Source organism: Diabrotica virgifera, chromosome 2 (assembly GCF_917563875.1).
Source record: "Diabrotica virgifera virgifera chromosome 2, PGI_DIABVI_V3a".
In the NCBI taxonomy this organism is placed as follows: domain Eukaryota; kingdom Metazoa; phylum Arthropoda; class Insecta; order Coleoptera; family Chrysomelidae; genus Diabrotica; species Diabrotica virgifera.
In genome coordinates, this window is record NC_065444.1 from 32,193,330 (window position 1) to 32,217,252 (window position 23,923).

At 32.8% G+C, this 23,923-nt stretch overlaps 1 protein-coding gene across 2 annotated transcripts in view; it reads right to left on the minus strand.

The window, feature by feature from the left end:
- The window catches only part of LOC114327278 (phosphatidylinositol-binding clathrin assembly protein LAP-like), a 110,517-nt gene that overhangs the window by 62,944 nt on the left and 23,650 nt on the right, over nt 1–23,923 (minus strand). For both annotated transcript variants that reach the window (XM_050643567.1, XM_050643566.1), the window contains exon 2: nt 3,785–3,927. In XM_050643567.1, coding sequence (XP_050499524.1) covers nt 3,785–3,927 — 143 coding nt within the window. The remainder of the gene's footprint in view (nt 1–3,784; nt 3,928–23,923) is intronic.

Sequence of the window (23,923 nt, forward strand, 5' to 3'; positions counted from 1 at the left end):
ACGGTTCCAAAGTTACGGAGGTAATATAGTATAATTGGTCCAAAAAAAGGCCTAACCCAGACATCCAAAGTAAAAGTTTTCCTTCAACACCAAATGGTTCTATATGGTCCACATATTGTTCAGTAAAAAGTTACACCATTTTGAGCGTCCGGTTTGGGGGGGAGATGGGGGAGAAGTCGGTAAATTAGTAGTTTTTTTTACGTTTTTCGTCAATATTTCTAAAACTGTGCTTTAGCGTAAACAATGTTCTATACAAAAATGTTCTACGTAAAATTCAAAACAACAAAGGTTCTATACATAATTGTATAAAATCAACGGTTCCAGAGTTACGGAGGGTTAAAAGTGGAGGTTTTCGATACTTTTTATATTTGCTGGGCAATTTATAATATTATTACTGATGAAAGAAATTTTCTTTAACAGGATTGTGTTTTGTAAACAAAAATTTGCTATTTCAGTGGCCAATGGTGTGTGTTAGTGATAAGCTTTTGAAAAAACGTCAACCTCACCACCCAAAATCATCATCAATTGCCCTAACAATATAAAAAGTATCGAAAAACTCCAATTTTCACCCTCCGTAACTCTGGAGCCGTTGATTTTATAACAATTATGTACCGGACCTTTTTTGTTTTAAATTTTGTGGAGATCATTTTTGTATAGAACATTGTCTACACTAAAGCATAGTTTTAGAAATATTGACGGAAAACGTAAAAAACTAACGAATTTACCGATTTCTCCCCCCCTCTCCCCCCTCCCCACCCCAAACCCGACGCTCAAAATGGTGTGATTTTTTTCTGAACATTATGTGGACCATATAGAATAATTTGGTGTTGGTGGATAACTTTCACTTTGGATATCTGGGTTATGCCATCTTTTGGATCAACTGTATCGTACTATATAATATACCATTTTCTCAGAATGTTGAGCCAGGAGATGCGTCTTCTTCCATTACTTCGTTTTTCCTGTATTTTTCCCTGCATTTTTAGATTTTAATAAAATTTAAATCTATTTGATAGGTCAGATTAAAGTTAAATTAAAACTGCCATTTTGGTTCTCGCCCATCTAACTAAAGACTTGATTAAGGGGAAATGCGCAAAATCTCGCCTGTTAAAATGTTCAATAAAACGTATTTCTTGCGGTTTTGCAAATTATTTCATCAAAAAGTTGATGAGATGAAGACATTATATAACAAAGAAATGAGACCTTATGCGTTAAAATCGGTTCACCGGGCTCATTGAAATATAGCTCTTCAAATATAGGGTAAAAAGGGCTATTTTGACTCTTTTGAGGGGCATATCTCAGGCCCAGGAGCACCTAGAGGTATAAAAAATAGCTGTAGGCTACAGGCTACTTACAATAATATGTATACTAAAAGATGGTAAAAATCCGCGGACCCCACTCCCCTACAAAAGTGTTCGAAAAGTACAGACTCATATACATATTTATATTTATATTTAGGTATATTATTAGACCAGGGCGCATCTGTAAAAATATTAGTACATTTGGATGTTAAGAGGTGACTCATATTTTTTTGCAGAAATTGCTTGAAAATAACTCATATAATAATATTTGCGTTATCCTCCCACTCAAAAAGGCCCGGAACATTGTTTAAATAATCAAAATGTCAAAAAATTAAGGAAAAATTCGATTTTTTTCTTCGTTTTTTGATTATAACTTTAAAAGTATTCATTTCCGAGAAAAGTTGCACAGACATAAAAGTTGCGTAATTAAATTTCCTACAACATAGGATTAGTTAAAAATTTCAAAAATTGTCACCCTTGTTGCAAAATAGCAATAATTGCTAAAAAAATATAAAAAAACAAGTGTTTGCATTTTACGTTTTTCATCCATTTATGCTACATATAGGACCTTCATATTTCACCCAGAAAAACTGTATGATATAGTAAAACAATGCTATAAATTTCATTAGGATGGGATTAATAGATTTTGCAAAATAAATTTTGCAATTCAGCTTTCGCAAAAAAAGAATGTGTGTGTGTGTGTGTACTTTGTACGCACGTAAGAAGTTATACTTCTATTATATTATTTCAACGAAATAAAATACTTTAAACAGTTTATTTTTATTTCACTAAACTAATTTTAATACTTACCACTTTCTAAAAATCAAAAAAAAGACAGCAATTGTCCGCATTTGAACTCGGGAACTCTCGATCTCTAGTCGAATGCTGTACCAATGACGCTACGAAGGCATTGTTTTTCAAAAATCATTTTTTTAAAATGTTGCAGGACTGAAAATAAAGCACACAGCAAGTTGATTTTTTTACATATAGAAGAATACTGTACCTTTCATTTGCAATTTGCAAATTTAAAATGGGTGAACTACCACGGCGTCAGGAATTTTTTTAAATAAACATTAATTTTTGGTGCTACGCGCAGGACAGAGGATACGTTTGCTCTGATTGGGCATTCCAATGACCTTTGATAATGATTGATAAATTTTAATTTTTAGTACATTTCGATATAAATAAATAAATTTATTTATTGCAAAATAAAAACACATAACACTTTTTTTAGCAAAAACTTTCTTTGTTCGTATATTTTAACTTAGAGAATAAAAGTTTATTATTTTTAAACATATGCAATTGTTTAAACAATATTTCACAAACAATAATAAAATTAGTTTGATTTTTGTGGAATTAAAATATTAAAATACAACAAAATATAGAGTAAGAAAATAATATATTAGATAAAGATTGGAAGACATTTTGGTGGAAATCAACTTGTGTGAACACCGCTGTCCTGCACGTAGCACCAAAAATTATTGTTTATTTAAAAAAATTCCTGACGCCGCCCGTGGTAGTTAACCGATTTTAATTTTGCAAATTGAAAATGAAAGGTACAGTATTCTTCTATATGTAAAAAAAATAAGTTACTATCTGCTTTATTTTCAGCCCTTCAACATTTTGAAAAAATGAATTTTTTTTGCGAAAGCTGGATTGCAAAATTTTTTGCAATAAAGTTTTTCTGGGTAAAATATGAAGGTCGTAAGTAATCATAGCATAACTGGTTGAAAAACGTAAAATGCGAATGTACTTGTTTTTTTATGTTTTTTTCGCAATTATTGCTATTTTGCCACAAGGGTGACAATTTTTAAAATTTTTAACCAATCCTATATTGTAGAAAATTTAATTACGCAACCTTTATGTCAGTGCAACTTTTCTCTGAAGTGAATACATTTAAAGTTACAATCAAAAAACGAAGAAAAAATCGAGTTTTTCCTTCATTTTTTGACATTTTGATTATTTAAAAAATGTTCCTGACCTTTTTGAGTGGGAGGATAACTCAATTATTATTATATAAGTTAATTCCAAGCAATTTCTGCAAAAAAAAATATGAGTCATCTCTCAACGTCCATCTCAAAACAGATGCGCCCTGGACTATATAGCGGAGAAGCTCGAAGAAGTGATTACATTTAACACAGCATTGAATGCAGTTCTTTCAAAAAATGGGACATACGATAAGAGACTTGCTATCATTTCCGCTTTTTGTCTTTCAGTTAACATTCTCGAGTAAAAAATGATATCTGTATTTGAAAGAGTTCTTATCGAGAAAAATTATTATTCTTTATTTTTTTAATCAACTGTGTTGTATATTGTAAAAACACAAAGAAAACATTTGTTGCTTACGACAGTATTCCTTATTCACAGCTTATTTACAATGATCTCAAACTTGCATCAAATATATTTTAAATACAAACCTAAACAATAAGGTGATCAATTTATAAGACATACAAGTAGGTATTAGAAGAATTCAAATTATACATTACCTCATTTCCATAACACATCATGTGGTGAACTGTAACTAATGCCTTGTAAACTACTACCCAGTTTGTATTCTGTGATCTTTCTATTAACAAATTTGCTAGCTGTGGAATTGAAACATTTGGTTCATTTGTACAGTGGACTAAATCTGAAAAAAAATAGAATTAAGTAGTATAATGAAACATTTAAAAAAAAAAATTTATAAATTTAATTTTCTTCATACGGCGCTATTGCGTGTCTAGATCGCGTTGCAGTTTTTTTAAAATGCCTTTAATTAATAACTTTTAAAAAAGCACAACATGGAGTTTTGTCCCGGGATGTATAGGGCTATAAAAATGGTATCTTCTAAACTCTAAACCAAGGGAGATAACTTGAAGACGCCCTGTTAAACACACATATAGACCACTTTCTTTTTAAATTAATGGGTACGCATGGGATTGGAAAGTTTGGCCATGTGTTCTAACCTTTAACTTTCTGAGCAGAAAAGAGCTACTTCTGAGTGGGTTATGTAGAGGACAAGACGTGTGTTTTCTGGCGATTATTTTTATTTTAAGTACCGTAATCTTACTACTCCTAGCATTTCTATTAAGAGGAAACAGTAGCGATCAACAGGTAGCGAAAACGCGTTCCAAGATTGCGGCTGATTTTTGAATATTTTTTCGAGATATTTGGCACACGTATTCGTAATATAATAAAGAATGGCGGTACATAGCCCAATTTGAAAAATATATTAATATGTGGAAATTACTCTGTAATTAAATACAATATTAAAAAAACGAGCCTGTACCGCTATTAAGAAGAACAAAAAAATACACTTTCTTCAAATAAACTTTTTTATTCGATGGCTAGATTTTGTGTCATTTTGGAACTACTAAAATTTTTTATTTCATTAGTAGTTCAAAAATGACACAAAATCTAGGCATCGGATAAAAAAGTTTATTTGAAGAAAGTGTATTTTTTTGTTCTTCTTAATGGCGGTACAGGCTCGTTTTTTAATATTGTATTTAATTACAGAGTAATTTCCACATATTAATATATTTTTCAAATTGGCTCTGTACCGCCATTCTTTATTATATTACGAATACGTGTGCCAAATATTTCGAAAAAATATTCAAAATTACAGCCGCAATCTTGGAACGCGTTTTGGCTACCTGTTTATCGCTACTGTATCACCTTAAGAAATATAAATATAGTCGTATATCCTATCCATCTCCAAGATAAATACCAATTTATTCTTGGTAATACAAGAAATCTCCCGTGCTTTTTTTGTAGGTTGGTTTATTGAATTTGTTATCAGTTTAGAGTCAGTGTTTGAATTTTCAAGAAGCAGACCTTCAACAATTGTAAGTTACATTATGTTACACCTTTATGTTATAAGCGTTACAGTTACTGGATCTTTGACAAATAATTTAAGTCTATAAAATAAGAAGAAATATCTTGTATTAGAAAAAGATGTTCTATTATTTTCGATGTGGTGAATAACATTGTCTGAAACTGTAACATTTTTGCGATAGTTAAACTACTGGACTTTAGCATACTTGCATACTACAATACGAGTCTATCGAACATATTATGCTCATGTAAAAAGCAATAACAATAATGCTTATCTTTTATTAATATGTAAAATGGCGGTGATATAGCAGAAACTTACTCCCATTATTGTTCGTATTTTCTTCAAGGCTAAATTACACTATTAAATTTGTTCAATCAATTATTATGGATCTAAAACTATCATAATTTCATAGTTAAATATAATTCGGATTTCTCTTGTAATATCTGCGTAATGTATTGTTTTCGTTACGAAACTTCTTTATATAATAGTACAATTGTAGAAGGAATACCTAGAAAGTTCTCAAATAATTATTCTTTCGGTATGTGCTACAAATTCGATAACCAGATAATTATTCTGACCTAATATAAAAATTAAATATTTTTATCGGGACATTGCAGTCGAAGTGTTAATTATATCAATTATTCGAGTTACCAGCATTATTGATAGTCCAGGTGGTATAATAACCATTTTTGAGTGGCTTCTTCTTTTTCTTTTATACAGGGTGTAACAAAAATACAGGTCATAAATTAAATCTCATATTCTGGGACCAAAAATAGTTCGACTGAACCTAACTTACCTTAGTACAAATGTGAATATAAAAAAAGTTACAACCCTTTGAAGTTACAAAATGAAAATCGATTTTTTCCAATATATCGAAAACTATTAAAGATTTTTTATTGAAAATGAACATGTGGCATTCTTATGGCAGTAGCATCTTAAGAAAAAATTATAGTGAAATTTAGACACCCCATAAAAATTTTATGGCGGTTTTGTTCCTTTAAACCCCACCAAACTTTTGTGTACGTTCCAATTAAAGTATTATTGTAGTACCATTAGTTAAATACATTGTTTTTAAGACTTTTTTGCCTCTTACTACTTTTTAAAAAAAATCAGTTTTTATCGAGATATTTTGAATACTTGTGAAATCCACCACATATTTGTATATGGTTAAGTACGATTATGGAGACTTGGTAATAATATGAAAATTTATTGATGATTTACATTTTTAGGTATATTTTGAACCATATTAAAAAAGAAGCCACATCTCGATAAAAGGTGACTTCTCGAAAAAATACAGAGGCAAAAAAGTTTTAAAAACACTGTGTTTAACTAATCGTACCGCAGTAATATTTTAATTGGAACGTACACAAACATTTGGGGGGTTTAAAAGAACAAAACCCCCATAAAATTTTTATGTAAACATATTAAAAAATAAGCCTCAACTCGATAAAAACTGCCTTATCGAATAAATACTAAGAGACAAAAAAGTTTTAAGAATTTGAATTTAACTAATGGTACCACAATAATAATTTAATTGAGACGTACACAAAAGTTTGAGGGGGTTTAAAGGAACAAAACCCCCATAAAATTTTTATGGGGTGCACAAATTTCACTATAATTTTTCTTTAAGATGTTCCTGCCATAAGAATGCGACATGTCCATTTTCAATAAAAAATCTCCAATAGTTTTCGATATACATATTCGATTTTCATTTTTTAACTTCAAAGGGCTGTAACTTTTTTTATGTGCATATTTGTACTAAGGTAAGTTAGGTTCATTCGAACTATTTTTGGTCCCAGAATATGTGATTTAATTTATGACCTGTATTTTTGTTACACCCTGTATAGGCAGTCTGCCTGTTTTTCTTCAACGGTTCCTTTCATGTTGTCCCTAAATTGTCATTCCATCTTTCCCTTGGGCGTCCTATACTTCTTCTACCTAACGGAGATTTGTCCCTGGCTATTCTTACTATCCTTCATTCAGACATTCTGCTCATGTGTTGATTCCACTCTTCTTTTTTGTTCTTTACCCAGGTATTTATATTTTCTACCCCACATCATATGCGTCTGATTTCCTCACTTCTTACCCTGTTCTGTAGTCCCTTTCCAGCGATCCTTCTTAAGATCTTCAATTCGTTGTTCTCCATATATCTTTGTGTTTTGCTTGTATCTGGTCTTGTTTCGGCCGTGTAAGTCATAACTGGCCTAATAACTGACATATACTCGGGCCTTTGTTTCCACTCTGAGGTGTTTGTTTTTTCCAAATTGTGTCGTTTAGGCCGTTCTACTGGCTTTAATTATTTGGTCTTTTACCTCTTCTTCGATATTGTTGTCGGATGATAGATTAATTCCCAGGTATTTGAAAGACATTACTTGTTGTATAGTTACATTGTCTCCAATTTGCATCTTATTGGTTCTTTGGCTATTACTAAGCTTTGTGTTTTTTGGGCTGATATTTTCATATTCATTTCTTTTGCGTTAATGTTAAATTCGTGCAGTAATCTTTATAGGTAGTTTTCGCACTCTGCTAGTAACACGGTGTCATCAGCGTAACAGAGTAATTTTATAAATCTATCGTTCATTTTGTACCTCTTTTCTTCTTCACTTGTTTTATTATTGCATCCAACATTAAACAGTATAGGGCTTAGTGAATCCCCTTGCTTGATTCCTGTGTTTACTTCTATGGGTTATGTTATTATTCCATTGACTTTCATTTCTATTTTATTTCTTACATGTTTTCTATCACTTTTAGGATATCCAGTGGTAAATTTTTGTCATATAGCAGGTATCACTTAATTGTATTCTATCAAACGCTTTCTCTAGATCTATGAAACAGAAAAAGGCTGGCTTGTTATATTCTAATGATTTATCCGCTATTTGCCTTATCACAAAAACATCGTTACATGATCTTCCACTTCTAAATCCTTGTAATAGTAATTTGCAGCACTCCTTGTTTGCTTAAATATAGAACTAGACCGGGCAGTATCGTCGCCCCGCTAGTGAAATTATTCCGATTCGAATTGTTTGCCCAAACTTACTCAAAAAGACGTCCTTATAACATATCCACAGGGTGCCGGGCTTTGCCGTGGTCGAAAAATTGTTTAAACAATTTTGTTTAAACAAATTCACAAAAATATTTTTTTTATTTCGAACAATATTTTTTTAGATACGTTGGGTCATTGTGAACAAAAAAGGTATCTTGTCATTTTTCTCTAAAATTGATTGTTGTCGAGTTATATGTGATTAAAAATTTGAAAAATGCGAAAATGGCCATTTTCAAGCTTAATAACTCGATTAAAAATTATTACTATGAAATTCAAAAAGTAACCAAATCAAGTTTCAAACCCATTCTTCAATGCCCTGAAGAGATTTTTGTCATTATTTTATTACAAAGCTGCTATTTTTAATTATTAACAATTAGCGCTATAGTCCAACTGTATCATCGCCCCCGCTAGCGAAATTATTCCGATTCGATTTTTTTGCACAAACTTACTCAAAAAGAGGTCCTTATAACATATCCACAGGGTGCCGGGCGGTGCCGCGGTCGAAAAATTGTTTAAACAATTTTTTTTAAACAAATTCAAAGAAATCATTTTTTCATTGCGAACGATTTTTTTAGATAATTTGGGTTATTCTGAGCAAAAAAAGTCTCTTGTGATTTTTTTCTGAAATTGATTGTTGTCGAGTTATATGGCCATTTTCGCATTTTTCAAATTTTAAATCGCGTATAACTCGACAACAATCAATTTTAGAGAAAAATCACAAGAGACCTGTTTTGCTCAAAATGTCCCATATTATCTAAAAAAAATTGTTCGAAATAAAAAAATTATTTTTGTGAATTCTTTGTTTAAAAAAATTGTTTAAACAATTTTTCGACCACGGCACCGCCCGGCACCCTGTGGATATGTTATAAGGACCTCTTTTTGAGTAAGTTTGTGTAAAAAAATCGAATTGGAATAATTTCACTAACGGGAGCGAGGATACATCCTGGACTATAGAGCTAATTGTTAATAATTAAAAATAACAGCTTTGTAATAAAATAATGACAAAATTCTCTTCAGTACCTTGAAGAAGGGGTTTGAAACTTGATTTGGTAACTTTTTGAATTTCATAACAATAATTTTTAATCGAGTTACTAAGCCTTAAAAATGGCCATTTTCGCATTTTTCAAATTTTTAATCGCATTCAACTAGACAACAATCAATTTTAGAAAAAAATGACAAGAGACCTTTTTTACTCAAAATGACCCAATTTATCTAAAAAACATTGTTTGATATGAAAAAATTATTTTTGTGAATTTGTTTAAAAAAATTGTTTAAAAAATTTTTCGACCACGGCACCGCCCGGCACTCTGTGGATATGTTATAAGGACCTCTTTTTGGGTAAGTTTGTGCAAAAAAATCGAATCGGAATAATTTCGCTAGCGGGGGCGACGATACTGCCCGGTCTAAACGTAATTTTTATTATCAGATATAATTTTGTTCATTCAAAAAAGGTGAGATACCGAAATTTTATTTGGAAATCATTATTTGTCCTTGGCTATACATAATATGGTCTATTTTATTAAAATACCTCATATTGTGTACACATATCACTAGAAAGAACTTCTTTTTAATAATTGTAAATAAAGGAGGTAAGATCAATCTGAAAAAGTTTCTTTGGATTGAGACTTAAAGACAACTAAGTATGAAGGACTAGAATAAAATCAAATATTGAAATGGTTGTTGATGTGAGCACATATTATTTATGTAGAGTAGGTAATAAGTCTACTACTCACAGTCTTGTTAGATTTTATTTATTTAAAATGTAGATGTAAAATTTGGGCGACCGGTTTCGGTGTTTAACATTTACACCATCGACAGGCCGTTAAGAAGCTAAAATAGTTACAATTTGTATTAGTCAGAATAAGGTGTATATGACGATACAAATATACAAAATTACATACGATACATTTTTGTACTTATATTAGAATCTACAAGACTTTCATACACCCGTGTTGAGCTGCCCCCCCCCCCACTTGCAAAAATTAAAAAACAAATAGCCTTGATTTATGAGCTATTTATGAGCTCTCATATTTCGCAAACTAAAAATTTTGAGCTCGTTCCACTGAGCAGGAATTTAATACCCTACTACTTAAAAATGAGGGGGGCTGAGTCAGCCCCCCCCCCCACTACTTAAAAATAGGAATATTGAATAGGTTTTTGCGGCAGAATTACGAGCTATTTATGAGCTCTTGAAATTATATAGTTTCGATTTTTGAGCTCATCCCCTTCACCCCCAAACAACCCTTTAATTGATTTAACTTAAGAGAAAGATGCTGAGAAAACTTAAAATATATCGTATTGCGGATATAATTCCTATAGCTTATATACTCTAAGAATAAACTATTAAATCAAGGGCATTTCGATTATTGAGCTACAACCCCTTCGCAAGAAAACCACCCTATCTTCCCGGCTTAAGAGAAAGTTGTATTTAAAATGCGTTAAACTAATTATTTGGCGACTACATATCATTTAATAATGTATAAGCTTCCAAATTACGAGCATTTAGATCAGTAAATTGCAATTTATTTTGTATAGTGCAGTCACTGAAGGTAAAAATCAACGATTACCTTCAAGTTCGGTGAACCTTCATCGATTTTCACGAAAATTGGTCAGTGGTTAGAGGATACGTCAAGAAACAAAGGTGACATGGTACCACCTTGCGCCTTTACCCTGAGGGTGGATACCGCCCCTTCTCGGGGGTGAAAATTATTTTATAAAAAATAACTGCACAAATCAATAAATGAACAAATTAAAAGCAAAATTTATTATATAAAGTTAATAAAATAAGTCAATACTTTTTAAGTTATTAAAGATCAAAGATTTTAATTATTTGTGAAAAAAATGCATGTTTTAAAGATGTTTTTTGTAAATCACTGAAAAACTGTAAGTTTTTACAAAAAAGTTAATAGTAGTTTAATTCGTATAGCTTATATTCTAAGAATAAACTCTTAAATCACGCACCTTTCGATTATATAGCTACAACCCCTTCGCAAGAAAACGACCCCATTTTCCCGGCTTAAGAGAGAGTTGTTCTTAAAATAATTTAAATTGATTATTTGGCGACTACATATCGTTTAATAATTTATTAGCTTGCAAAATATACGCAACTCAATTATTGAATTGCCATTTTCTTTCTATAGTGCAGTCACTGATGGTAAAAATCAACTATTACCTTCGATTTCGGTAAATTTCCATTTATTTTCACGAAATGACAATAACAACTTGGGGTTTTAGCCTGGGGTATATGTCACCCCTTCTCGGGAGTGAAAATTACTTTATTAAAAATAACCCCACAAATCGAGAGAGGGACAAATTGTAAGCAAAATTTGTTATATAATGTGATTAAAATAAATCAATACTTTTTGAGTTATTAAAGATCAAATATTTTAATTTTTGGAAAGAAAATGCATGCTTTAGAGCGATTTTTCATAAATGACTCAAAAACTGTAAGTTTTTACAAAAAAGTTTTCATCACTAAAATTGAAGCTAATAAAAAATATAATAAATTGCTTACTTGAAAAACCTTTAATGTTAATTTAAAGTAAGTTATTGGTAATTAAATGTATATTTTTTTCCGCGACTGTTCAAATCTAAGGGTTCAAGCTTAAATAACGGGAAAAAGATGCATTTTATAACACTTAGGTACTAAATACTTGTCAAAGTACTTAGAAATACCCATCAAAAATAAGATCCAGAAAAAGTTGATAGTATCAAAATCCGCTCACCAATTTTCGTGAAAATGAATGGAGATTTACCGAAATCGAAGGTCATAGTTGATTTTTACCTTCAGTGACTGCACTATAGAAAGAAAATGGCAATTCAATAATTGAGATGCGTATATTTTGCGAGCTCATAAATTATTAAACAATATATAGTCGACAAATAATTAATTTAAATTATTTTAAGTACAACCCTCTCTTAAGCCGGGAATAAGGGATGGTTTTCTTGCGAAGGGGTTGTAGTTCAATAATCGAAAGGCGCGTGATTTTAGAGTTTATTCTTAGAATATAAGCTATACGAATTAAACTACTATTAACTTTTTTGTAAAAACTTACAGTTTTTCAATGATTTACAAAAAACCTCTTCAAAACATGCATTTTTTTCACAAATAATTAAAATCTTTGATCTTTAATAACTTAAAAAGTATTGACTTATTTTATTAACTTTGTATAATAAATTTTATTTTTTATAAAATAATTTTCACCCCCGAGAAGGGGCGGTATCCACCCTCAGGGTAAAGGCGCAAGGTGGTACCATGTCACCTTTGTTTCTTGACGTATCCTCTAACCACTGACCAATTTTCGTGAAAATCGATGAAGGTTCACCGAAATTGAAGGTAATCGTTGATTTTTACCTTCAGTGACTGCACTATACAAAATAAACTGCAATTTACAGATCTAAATGCGCGTAATTTGGAAGCTTATAAATTATTAAATGATATGTAGTCGCCAAATAATTAGTTTAACGCATTTTAAGTACAACTTTCTCTTAAGCCGGGAAGATAGGGTGGTGTTCTTGCGAAGGGGTTGTAGCTCAATAATCGAAATGCCCTTGATTTAATAGTTTATTCTTAGAGTATATAAGCTATAGGAATTATATCCGCAATACGATATATTTTAAGTTTTCTCAGCATCTTTCTCTTAAGTTTTAATCAATTAAAGGGTTGTTTGGGGGTGAAGGGGATGAGCTCAAAAATCGAAACTATATAATTTCAAGAGCTCATAAATAGCTCGTAATTCTGCCGCAAAAACCGATTCAATATTCCTATTTTTAAGTAGTGGGGGGGGCTGACTCAGCCCCCCCCCCCCACTAGGGTATTAAATTCCTGCTCAGTGGAACGAGCTCAAAATTTTTAGTTTGCGGAATATGAGAGCTCATAAATAGCTCATAAATCAGGGCTATTTGTTTTTTAATTTTTGCAAGTGGAGGGGGGCAGATCAACACGGGTCTTTCATACGCCCGATCATGACATATGGCACAGAAGTGTGAGAAGACACCAACAAAACGAAAAAGATGCTAAGGGTTGCCGAAATGAAAACCCTAATAACAATGGTGGGGAAAACAAGAAAAGACAGGGTGAGAAAAAATACAAATATTAGAGAGCAATGCAAAATTCAAGATATTGTAAGATGCGGAAGGCAGCGCAAGAGGATGTGGTACAACCATGAAGACGAATGGATGAGAATAGATTGCCCAAAAATTGCCCTAGAAAACAACCCGCCCGGTTCAAGACCTCCTGGAAGACCATCTAAAAGATGGAGGGATAGTTGGCAATCTACCTCCCAGGACATTAACCAGAGGCAGCTTCAGAATTAAACAGATCGAAAGATCTCCAAGAAGGGTCAATCCAGGCCAAGTGGTCCAATATAAATTAAGTTGGTTGCTTGACTATTTTTAATATTTTTTATTTTTCGACCTTTTAAACTTCAATCCATAGAGACTACAGAATTCCATTTATTTTATTTTTAAAAAATTTAGTTTGCCGATGACGGCCATTTTTGTTAAAGCGTATCCATCATTTTCACGGAAAACATGGCTTCGCTCTTTAGCCAATATTTTCCCCGAGGTTTGTCCTAGAACAATAAATCAAAAACCAAACGTTTTAGAAAAGTATGCTCTAAAAAACGGCGTATAGCATTATTTAATTTCAAACTACCCTTAAGGCCTTAAATGAACCTCAAAGTTTGAAAAGGTAAACTGATAAAATTCCATTTTCAGCATTTTCTTAACAGCATAAGACAAGCCGATAATGGTTTGTAATTTTTTTCTGAAAAAGACATACGTACATACTTTAAATAAAAAAGTTTGAGCTTTGAGACTTGAGTAAATTTTTTCAAAAAAAGTCTCAAAAATGTAATTTTTTGAACAATCTCAAAGTTTGACCCCTTATATCCCTGATGGGCACGAATGAAAAAATTTGAAATTTGGCTGAATGTTAGCCTCTAGCAAGTAGAATAAGGTGTAAAAATTTGGAGTTGCAGACTTACCTCATATAGGAGTTACAGGCCTGAAAAATGGTCAAAAATCAAAGTGGTCAAAATTTGAGCGTTTGCGGGCAGGGTAATTAAAATTCAAATAAACTGTCTAATGAAATAAAAATTAATATATTTTCACCAGATTTCACAATGAATACAAATTTATGCAGGGTGGGCCAAAGAAAAGAGTTCAGCTTGATATGTGGCAGTTATTAGATTTTAAAGGAATGCCGAAAAAGGTCGATTTTTATTTTTAAATTACAACTTTTTATATATATTTCATACGTCTCCATGACGAAACATCGTCAGTGACGTCATCCATCTGGGCGTGATGGCATAATCGATTATTTTTTTAATGGGAATAGGGGTCGTATGTTATCTCATTTGAAAGAGTGTTCAATTCTCTGTTCAGTAGTATAAACAATAATATAATTATTTATACAGGGTGGCCAAAAAATAATTTTTGAATTAAATTAATTGACACAAAAAGAAGAATGTATGATATTTATTTAACTCAAAATACATTTTATTACTGTCATAAAATAGAAGAAAAAAAATATTATTTGGCAAATAAACATTGCTTTTCGCTTAAATTAAATGTTCAAACTGTCAAGAGGTAGGTGGGAGGCTGTTTGTGATTTAATTTAAGTGAAAAGAAATGTTTATTTGTGAAATAAACATTTTTTCTGACAGCAGTATAATGTGTTTTTAGTTGTCACAAGACCCCTATTCCCATTTAAAAAAATCATCGATTACATCATCACGCTCTGATGGATGACGTCACGTAGTATTAAATGTATCCCAAAAAGTTGCAATATAATAAAAATAAAAATGGACCTATTTCGGCATTTCCTTAAAATCTAATAGGTAACTATGGCCAAATATCGAGGTGGACTCTTTTCTTTAGCCCACCCGGTATTATCAATTTGTATTCATTGTGAAATCTGGTGAAAAAACATTAATTTTTATTTCATTAGACAGTTTTGACAGTTTTGATTTGAATTTTAATTACCTTGCCCGCAAAAGCTCAAATTTTGACCATTTTGATTTTTGACCATTTTTTCAGGCCTGTTACTCCTATATGACGTAAGTCTGCAACTCCAAATTTTTACTTCATATTCTACTTGCTAGGGGCTAACATTCAGCCAAATTTCAATTTTTTTCATCCGTGCCCATTAGGGATATAAGGGGTCAAACTTTAAGATTGTTCAAAAAATTACATTTTTGAGATTTTTTTTTGAAAAAATTTACTTAAGTCTCAAAGATCAAACTTTTTTTATTTAAAGTATGTACGTATGTCTTTTCCTGAAAAAAATTACAAACCATTATCGGCTTGCCTTATGCTGTTAAAAAAATGCTGAAAATGGAATTTTATTAGTTTACCTTTTCCAACTTTGAGATTCATTTAAGGCCTTACGGGCAGTTTAAAATTAAATAATGCTACAGGCAATGTTTTTAGAGCATATATACTTTACTAAAAAGTTTGGTTTTTGATTTATTGTTCTAGGACAAACCTCAGTAAAAATATTGGCTAAAAAGCTAAGCCATGTTTTCCGTGAAAATGATCGACACGCTTTAACAAAAATGGTCGTCATCGGCAAACTACATTTTTTAAAAATAAAATGAATGCAATTTTGTACTCTCTATAGACTGAAGTTTAAAAGGTAGAAAAATAAAAAATATTGAAAATAGTCAAGCAACCACCTTTAGACCACTTGGCTTGGATTGACCCAGAAGTAAAAGAAGAAAGTCCATAATACTCAAAATCTTGTCAGATGTCTGACCGGCTCAAAGTCCATAACAGGGTACTTGTTAAAAAGTATCCAGAAAAATAAGTTAATATTTTTCTGGATTATAGAGCAATGTGGAAACTTATTGATGGTCGGCACTATTATTGCCCTTGTTTTCAGAAATAAATATATTACTGGTGCTAAGTAATACGTCTGTCATATAAGTAGTTAAAATCCACGAGGATAAAGTTTTCCTGTAGTTGACTGTATACCATATATTACAAAAAACAAGCAAAATCCTTTATAAAAGGTATATTAATTAAAATTCTCAAAAAGGGCTACATCACAGAACTAGTTTTCGATCGGATAACCGATCATCATCAGTGGTGACACGATGCTGACATGTTAACCACCGAAATACAAAAATATAAGGGTAAAAACCCTTTAAAATTGATCTGTCGTGGAAACATAGATTGTATTTGTGAACTTGAACATGGATGCACAAAATATCACATGTATTCTATTCGATGTACCATTTGAGCCCAAATTGAGTTGTTCACATGTTGAATAGATGGTGGCAACTGTAGGTAGTTAATACCAAATAATTTCTCATTATTTTAGAAGCTAAAAAATAAAAACGCTATCTCTACAGTAAAAAATTACATTTCAAAGATAACTAGATAAAAACAGGACGCCCATTGTATCATTTATCGACACCAGAGAGGGAGTGGGCGTATATTTTTGTAATGATAATACATCTGGTCTTATTAAAGGAAAAATTGGATATTTATTTCACATTGTGAAGGGTATAATAATAAATATCTTGAAAAAATTAGGATAAATTGAAAACTGATACAGTATGAAATAAAATAATTCCTATTTGACATAATTCCATTATAAAAATAGATTAAAAATATACGTTAAAGATCAATAAAATTTCACGTAATTGTTTGACATTCAGTATCATAAGATTTAATTAATTAATTAATAAGCTAATTACTCTCCAAAATCTTCCTAAAATGAACTGGTTAAGGATTAAGTATGTATTTACATTCACTACTTTTCGCAGATGATCAAGTCATTTCTGCATAAGACAGGTAGGAATTGGAATATATGATAAGGAAATTAAAGCAGGAATGTGAGCTGTAGGGACTCAGCAAGATAAATATGTATGTGTATGTGTAACACCGAATACTTATGTGTTGGATGCGAGGTTGCAGGCAGATGTGAATTTAAGTTTAGAAGAACATACTACAGTAGAACGTCGATAATTCGGACGTCAAAAATCCGGACCGTCAATAATCCGGATTTGTATCTAGCAAAAATATCTGATTCTTTTAAAATAAATTAAGAACTTCGCTGCGAAAAACGAACCTCTACCGCAGTTCAAAAATATTTTACACATTTTTTTAAAAGCCCAAATAGTGTCTGATGTTTTTACTGTACACATGGTGCTATTATAAATTAATTACAATACAGTGTTTAATCATAAAAAAAATGTTGTGATTAATTTCACCTCTAGACACTTTACTGTACAAGAGAAAACATAAAATTTTAAAACGTTTGTTGTACTTAAATTTGTATACTGGCCTTTTTTTGAGGTAATTTCGATAATCCGGATATTTTGATAATCCGGATGGGGTCCGGTCCCAATTAATCCGGATTATTGACGTTCTACTGTATTAAGAAATGAGTGAAAAATAATTTCGACCACGTATCAAGGAATCTGTTAACCGAGGTACACTAGTACCAAGCGGCGCCGCTAGGAGAACACTCCAATAATTCATCGCAGATTACTTATATGAAACATGGTCATAGGCCTGGATCCCGCGTATGAAAAAAAAGTTGAATAATAGCAAGCTGAAAATTTGTTAATAGCTTAAGGGTGTCTAGTCGGATAAACTTTGATATATGGGAACATTGGAATAGGGGTAGTTTTAATTGTGGAACAGGTTAAAAATTTGGAACGGTCAGACCACGAAAACGGCAATTTATTTTGTCCGACAGAACAGACTTAAACTCTCCAAACAGAGATTAAACTCTCATGCAAAAATCAGACTGCTATTTATCACCAGTCATAATTCCTGTCATTTGACATATTCTACATGTTCCACTCATTAAAACGCCTATTTGGTGATAAATAGCAGTCTGATTTTTGCATAATAGTTTAATCTCTGTTCGGAGAGTTTAAGTCTCTTCTGTCGAACAAAATACATGTGCCGTTTTCGTGGTCTGACCGTTCCAAATTTTTAACCTGTTCCACAATTAAAACTTCCCCTGTTCCAGTATTCCCATATATCAAAGTTTGTCTGACTAGACACCCTTAAGCTATTAACAAAATTTCAGCTTGCTATTAATCAACTTTTTTTTCATACGCGGGATCCAGACCTATCATTTTGTAATCTTAAACCGAGTAAGGTATGACAAAAAGAAAATAATCGTTTCGTTTTGATTCAATTCCGAGTCTCTTGCCATCCTCTGACATCTGATGTTTCGGAATCTATTCCTTGTCAAGTCAAAGAGGCTTTACAACAAGACTGAATTGCACCATAACGAAACGAAGAAGAAGTGCAAATATTAAAATATTTGCACCGGAGTATGGTTAGACTGTCCTCTAACGGGGAATGATGAAATGAGTGAAAAATAATTTCGACCACGTATATACTATTAAGAGTTGTAAGATGGTATTTGTAGGAAATATATAAAAATGAAAATAGCACGGGGAAAACAAGCCACGAAAGTAATCCGTGGAATAATAATATGGTACACTCTAGCCAAAGTAAGCAAAAAAAAGATCGTTCAGATCATAGTGCTGAATATTGTCCTATATGGAGCGGAAGTATAGCCAATGACAACAACGATACTGGACATTATGAGATGTCTACGAGGAGAGGATAGAATAAGAAAAATTGAAGAGTTAAAATAATTGATAAAATCAATATACCCGAATAGGGGTAACTAAGAATGTGCTGAAATACCTATATAAAAGAACAAACCTTAAATTGGTATGGCCACGGCAGAAAGATCAAATAGGAATAGGTGGTTATCGAAAGTAACAGATTGCGGTCCCATGGAGAGAAAAAAAGAGGGCAGACCTAGGAGGTCGTACCGCAGGGGGATGAAGTAGACGAGGCAATGGAAAGACGAGTCACACAGGACACATTCATCATCCAGCCTCAAAAGTCCACTGCTGAACATAGGCCTCCTCCCCTCGTTTCCAACCCCATCTATCCTGCGCCGCCCTCATCCAGTTTTTATTTACCTTTCTTAAGTCGTCAGTCCATCTTGTAGGCGGTCGACCGACGCTTCTCTTGTCTTCTCTTGGCCTCCATTCCAATAACCTCTTCGTCCATCGCCCATCTGTCATTCTGGCTACGTGTCCTGCCCATCTCCACTTCAACATGGCTATCCTCTCGATGACGTCAGTCACCTTTGTTCTTCTCCTGATTTCTTCGTTTCTGATTTTGTCTCGCAGAGTTATTCCTAACATTGACCGCTCCATTCTTCTCTGCGTGACTCTTAGTTTGGTAGCCGAGGCTTTAGTTAAGGTAAGTGTTTCTGATCCGTACGTCAAGACTGGGAGGACGTACTGATCGAATACCTTTCTCTTTAGACATGTGGGTAAATCACTTTTAAAAGTTTCTCTCAGTTTTCCAAATGCTGCCCACCCAAGACCGATTCTTCTCTTCAGCTCATGAGTCTGGTTATCCCTGCCAATCGTAATTTCATGTCCCAGGTATTTATATCTATCTACGAGTTCTATTTCCTTCCCACCAATACTGATGTTCTGGTTGGGTACCAAATTTGTCATTATTTTTGTTTTTGAGATGTTTATATTTAAACCTACATTTTCTGTAGCTACAACGAGTTCTTGTACCATCTCTCTTGCCATACCTTGATCCTCAGCTACTATGACTATATCATCGGCGAAACGTAAGTTGTTTAGGTATTCTCCATCTATTTTTATTCCCTTTGTCATCCAATCCAAACTCTTGAAAGCATGTTCTAAGACCGTATTAAAAAGTTTAGGTGACATTGGGTCTCCTTGTCTAACCCCCCGTTCTATTTTTATGCGATTACTGTTAGTATGTAATTTGACAGTGGTTGTTGCCTGTAAGTATATTTTGTGTAATAATTTTGTATACCTATAATCTAGCCTGCATTCTTTAAGCGCCTGTAATATTTTGCTAAGTTCAACTGTGTCAAAGGCTTTATGAAAATCGATAAAAACTAGAACTAGGGGTTTATTGTATTCCACTACTTTCTCTATCAGGGTTTTTATACTTTGTAGATGGTCATTTGTTCCGTAATTTTTTCGGAATCCTGCCGGGACACATTACAGAGTTATAATACTTAATAAAATCAGAAACGAGGAAAGTAAAAGGAGAATGGGATAACTAAGAATATGCAGGAATATATGGAAGATAGGTATTGCTACCTACAATGCGAGAAGTCTGTTGTCAGAAGAAAGTCTTACAGAGATGGAGAGTGAAATGTCAAATATCAAATGGGGCATAATAGGAGTCAGCGAAGTGAGAAGGAAAGGAGAAAGTCTGAAGAGCCGAAGTAGAGGGCATCTTTTCTACAGTATGGGTAATGAAGAAACATCAGAGGGAGGCATTGGGTTTTTTATACATAGAAAGCATAGCGATAAAATTACATCTATTACAGGAATATCGAACAGAGTTGCCTACAACTCAATAAAAGATACAGCATAAAAATAATTCAAGTCTATGCACCAACAACCACCCATTCAGATGAAGAAGTCGAAGAATTCTACGACGATATCTCAATAGCTCTAAACGACGTACCCACACAATACGTGATAATATGTGGTGATTTCAATGCGAAAATAGGAATCAAAGCATGTCCAGAAGAAACATCACTTGGACAATTTGGACTAAATGGAAGGAATGAAAGAGGAGAGACCTTAATTGGTTTTCTCCTTCAGAATAATCTGGTCCAAATGAATAGCTTTTTCTATATGAATGGTAAGAGTAGAAGTTAAAATAAGCACAAAACAAGAGAGACGCAAATTAGTAAAAACGAAACCAATACGAATATGGACCCAACATAGAGACATTAAAGAATATCAAAACGACATCGAAACCAAACTGAAACCACTAAACCAACTAAACCAACATATTAGACAAGCCATTGGAGAAAGCATGAGAAAACACTGTCTAAGAAATAAGAACGAAAAAAAACTTAGTATGTACTGACACCAGGAATTTAAGGAAACAAAGAAATCTTATTACAGAAAGAAATGATCCAAATGGAGAGCAAAAGAGAGAGATAAACAGAGAAGTCAAGAAAGCAATAAGAAAAGACTTAAGAAAGTATAATACACTAAAAATCGAACAAACCATAGAAAATAATAAAGGCCTAAAAAGTCTGCGAAGAAAACTAAATAATGGAAAAAGTCAGATCATTAAATTAAAAAACAAAAAGGGCGAAATAACAACAAATAGAGAGGAGCTTTTAACAATAGTAGAAGACTTCTATGGAGAACTTTATAAAAGCAGACGGATGAACCAAACACAGCTAAAAGATGCAATAAGCAAAACAATATTAAATCAAGGCTCTGAACTCATGCCAGAAATAACTCTGTGAAAATAGACAAGCGATGAATAAAACGAAATCCAATAAATCACCAGGAGACGATGGAATAGTGATCGAGGCTATTAAGAATGGCGGTGAACCTCTAATAAGAAAAATAAAAGATCTCTTTAATCTATGTTTGACAAAGAAATCCATACCATCTGAATAGAATAGAGCCAAAACAATTCTTCTGCACAAAAAAGGAGAAAAAACTGATCTGGAAAATTACCGACCAATCAGTCTGTTAAACCATCTTTATAAACTTTTCACGAGAGTAATCACCACAAGATTAGACAAGAAATTAGACCTATATCAAAGTAGAGAACAAGCTGGATTCAGAGCAAACTTTGGAACCAACGATCACCTCCAAACAATAAAACAACTCATCGAAAAATCTATAGAATATAACAAGCCCTTAGTTTTAGCATTCGTAGATTTCCACAAAGCATTCGACTGAGTAGAACTCGACAGTGTTATAGAAGCACTAAACGATAGCCGCATTGATAGCCGATATTCGAGGCTAATATGTAATATATACAAAAATGCGACAAGCTCGATACAACTACACGCTAACAGCAACCAAATAAAAATCCAAAGAGGTATCCGTCAAGGGGACGCGTTGTCACCTAAACTTTTCATATCGGCTCTAGAAAAAGCGATCAAAACCCTCGAATGGGATGATAAAGGAATAAATGTGGACAGAGAGATGCTACACTACCTAAGCTACGCAGACGATATAGTCCTAATTGCAGACGATTTGGGACAAATAAAGAAAATGAAGAACTTAGTACAGCATGTCATAAAATAGACTTAAAAATGAATATAACAAAAACAAAATATATGACAAACTTAGTACCAAGTAAACACCTTGAAATACAAAATGAACAAATCGAACTGTAGACAAATATATAAATCTGGGTCACAAAATTAAGATAGGTAAGGACCATCAAACAACCGAAGTATCCAGAAGATTAATACAAGGATGGGCAGCATACGGAGCTCTTAGGAACATTTTTAAGAGTGACATTCCAACTAACATGAAGAAAAAAGTTTTCGACCAATACATGCTACCGCTGAGGACCTATGGTGCAGAAACATTATCGCTCACAAAGAAAAACGCACAAAAACTAAGACTAGCGCAGAGAAGAATGGAGCGATCAATGATAGGGGCCACTCTGCGAGACAGGATTAGAAACGAAGATCTACGTCATTGAAAGAAGCTGTAACTTAAAATGGAAATGGGCTGGACACGTTACCAGAATGAAGTACGGAAGATGGACTCGCAAACTAGTTGAATCTAGACCAAGAGCCGATAAACGTAGCAGAGGAAGACCACCAACACGATGGCAAGACGACTTACGAAAGACAACAAAAAACTGGATACAGAAAGCACAAGATAAAACACTTTGGAGAAAAACAGGGGAGGCCTATGTCCAGCAGTGGATTGAGAGAGGCTGATGATGATGATGGAAGAAAAAATACTAGATTGGTATGGGCACGTTAGAAAAACTGATAGGAAAAGATGAATATCGAAAATAACAGATTGCAGTTCCATGGGGAGGAGAAAATGAGGCAGACCCAAGAGGTCGTGGAGGGATGAAGTAGACGAATTTGCCAGGATAGAGAAAAATGGCGACAAGGGTTGAGATTGGGAATAGGAAGACGCATCATATATGTAGAATTTGATTAATTTTATTGCTATTTTCGGAATCACCGTTATATTATAGACACTTATGATATGAATGAAGTATATTAATTCTACCGCCAAAATAACCATGGAAAATATATACTTTGGAAAAATTATTTGTGACATACTAGTAAACATTTCAGCAACAATTGTTTATTATTGATATATGTATTTATATTTAGATCAGTGCCCTGAAAAGCTAATAAGATATTTTGTTAAGGAATTTTGGAGTGTTGTTCATATTTTTTTTTATAGTGTACAAACATAAAACAACAGCTACTTTTTTCTTTTCTTTTTTATCTAAATGCTTTCGAAATTTTAGTTTCATGGTTTATCAGACTGGAACTTTTGAGACATTGTCTACATAATATAGAATACGTTTTAAGACTTCATATTACAAGTACTTTTCCCATCAGTATTAAATGTATAAATAAAATGTATGAGTTATTTATAATATGGATGATTTACTTTTGATAATGATGTTGATCATTAGTAAAATCTTGTTTACCTTTTCCCATTAATTAGTGGATGGTACATATACAGGGTGGGCCAAAGAAAAGAGTCCACCTCTATATTTGGCAGTAGTTATTAGATTTTAACCCCTAACGTGCACACTCGAGTTAACTCGAGAGCGCTAAACTGGCCAAAATGTGCACACTTGAAATAAGTCGAGAGGCATTTTACTTTATGTTACTATAATTTTTCACGCTCGAATGCGATCGAGAATTGAAAATAATAATGTGAAAGCAAGAAAAAACAATTGTTTTATTGATAT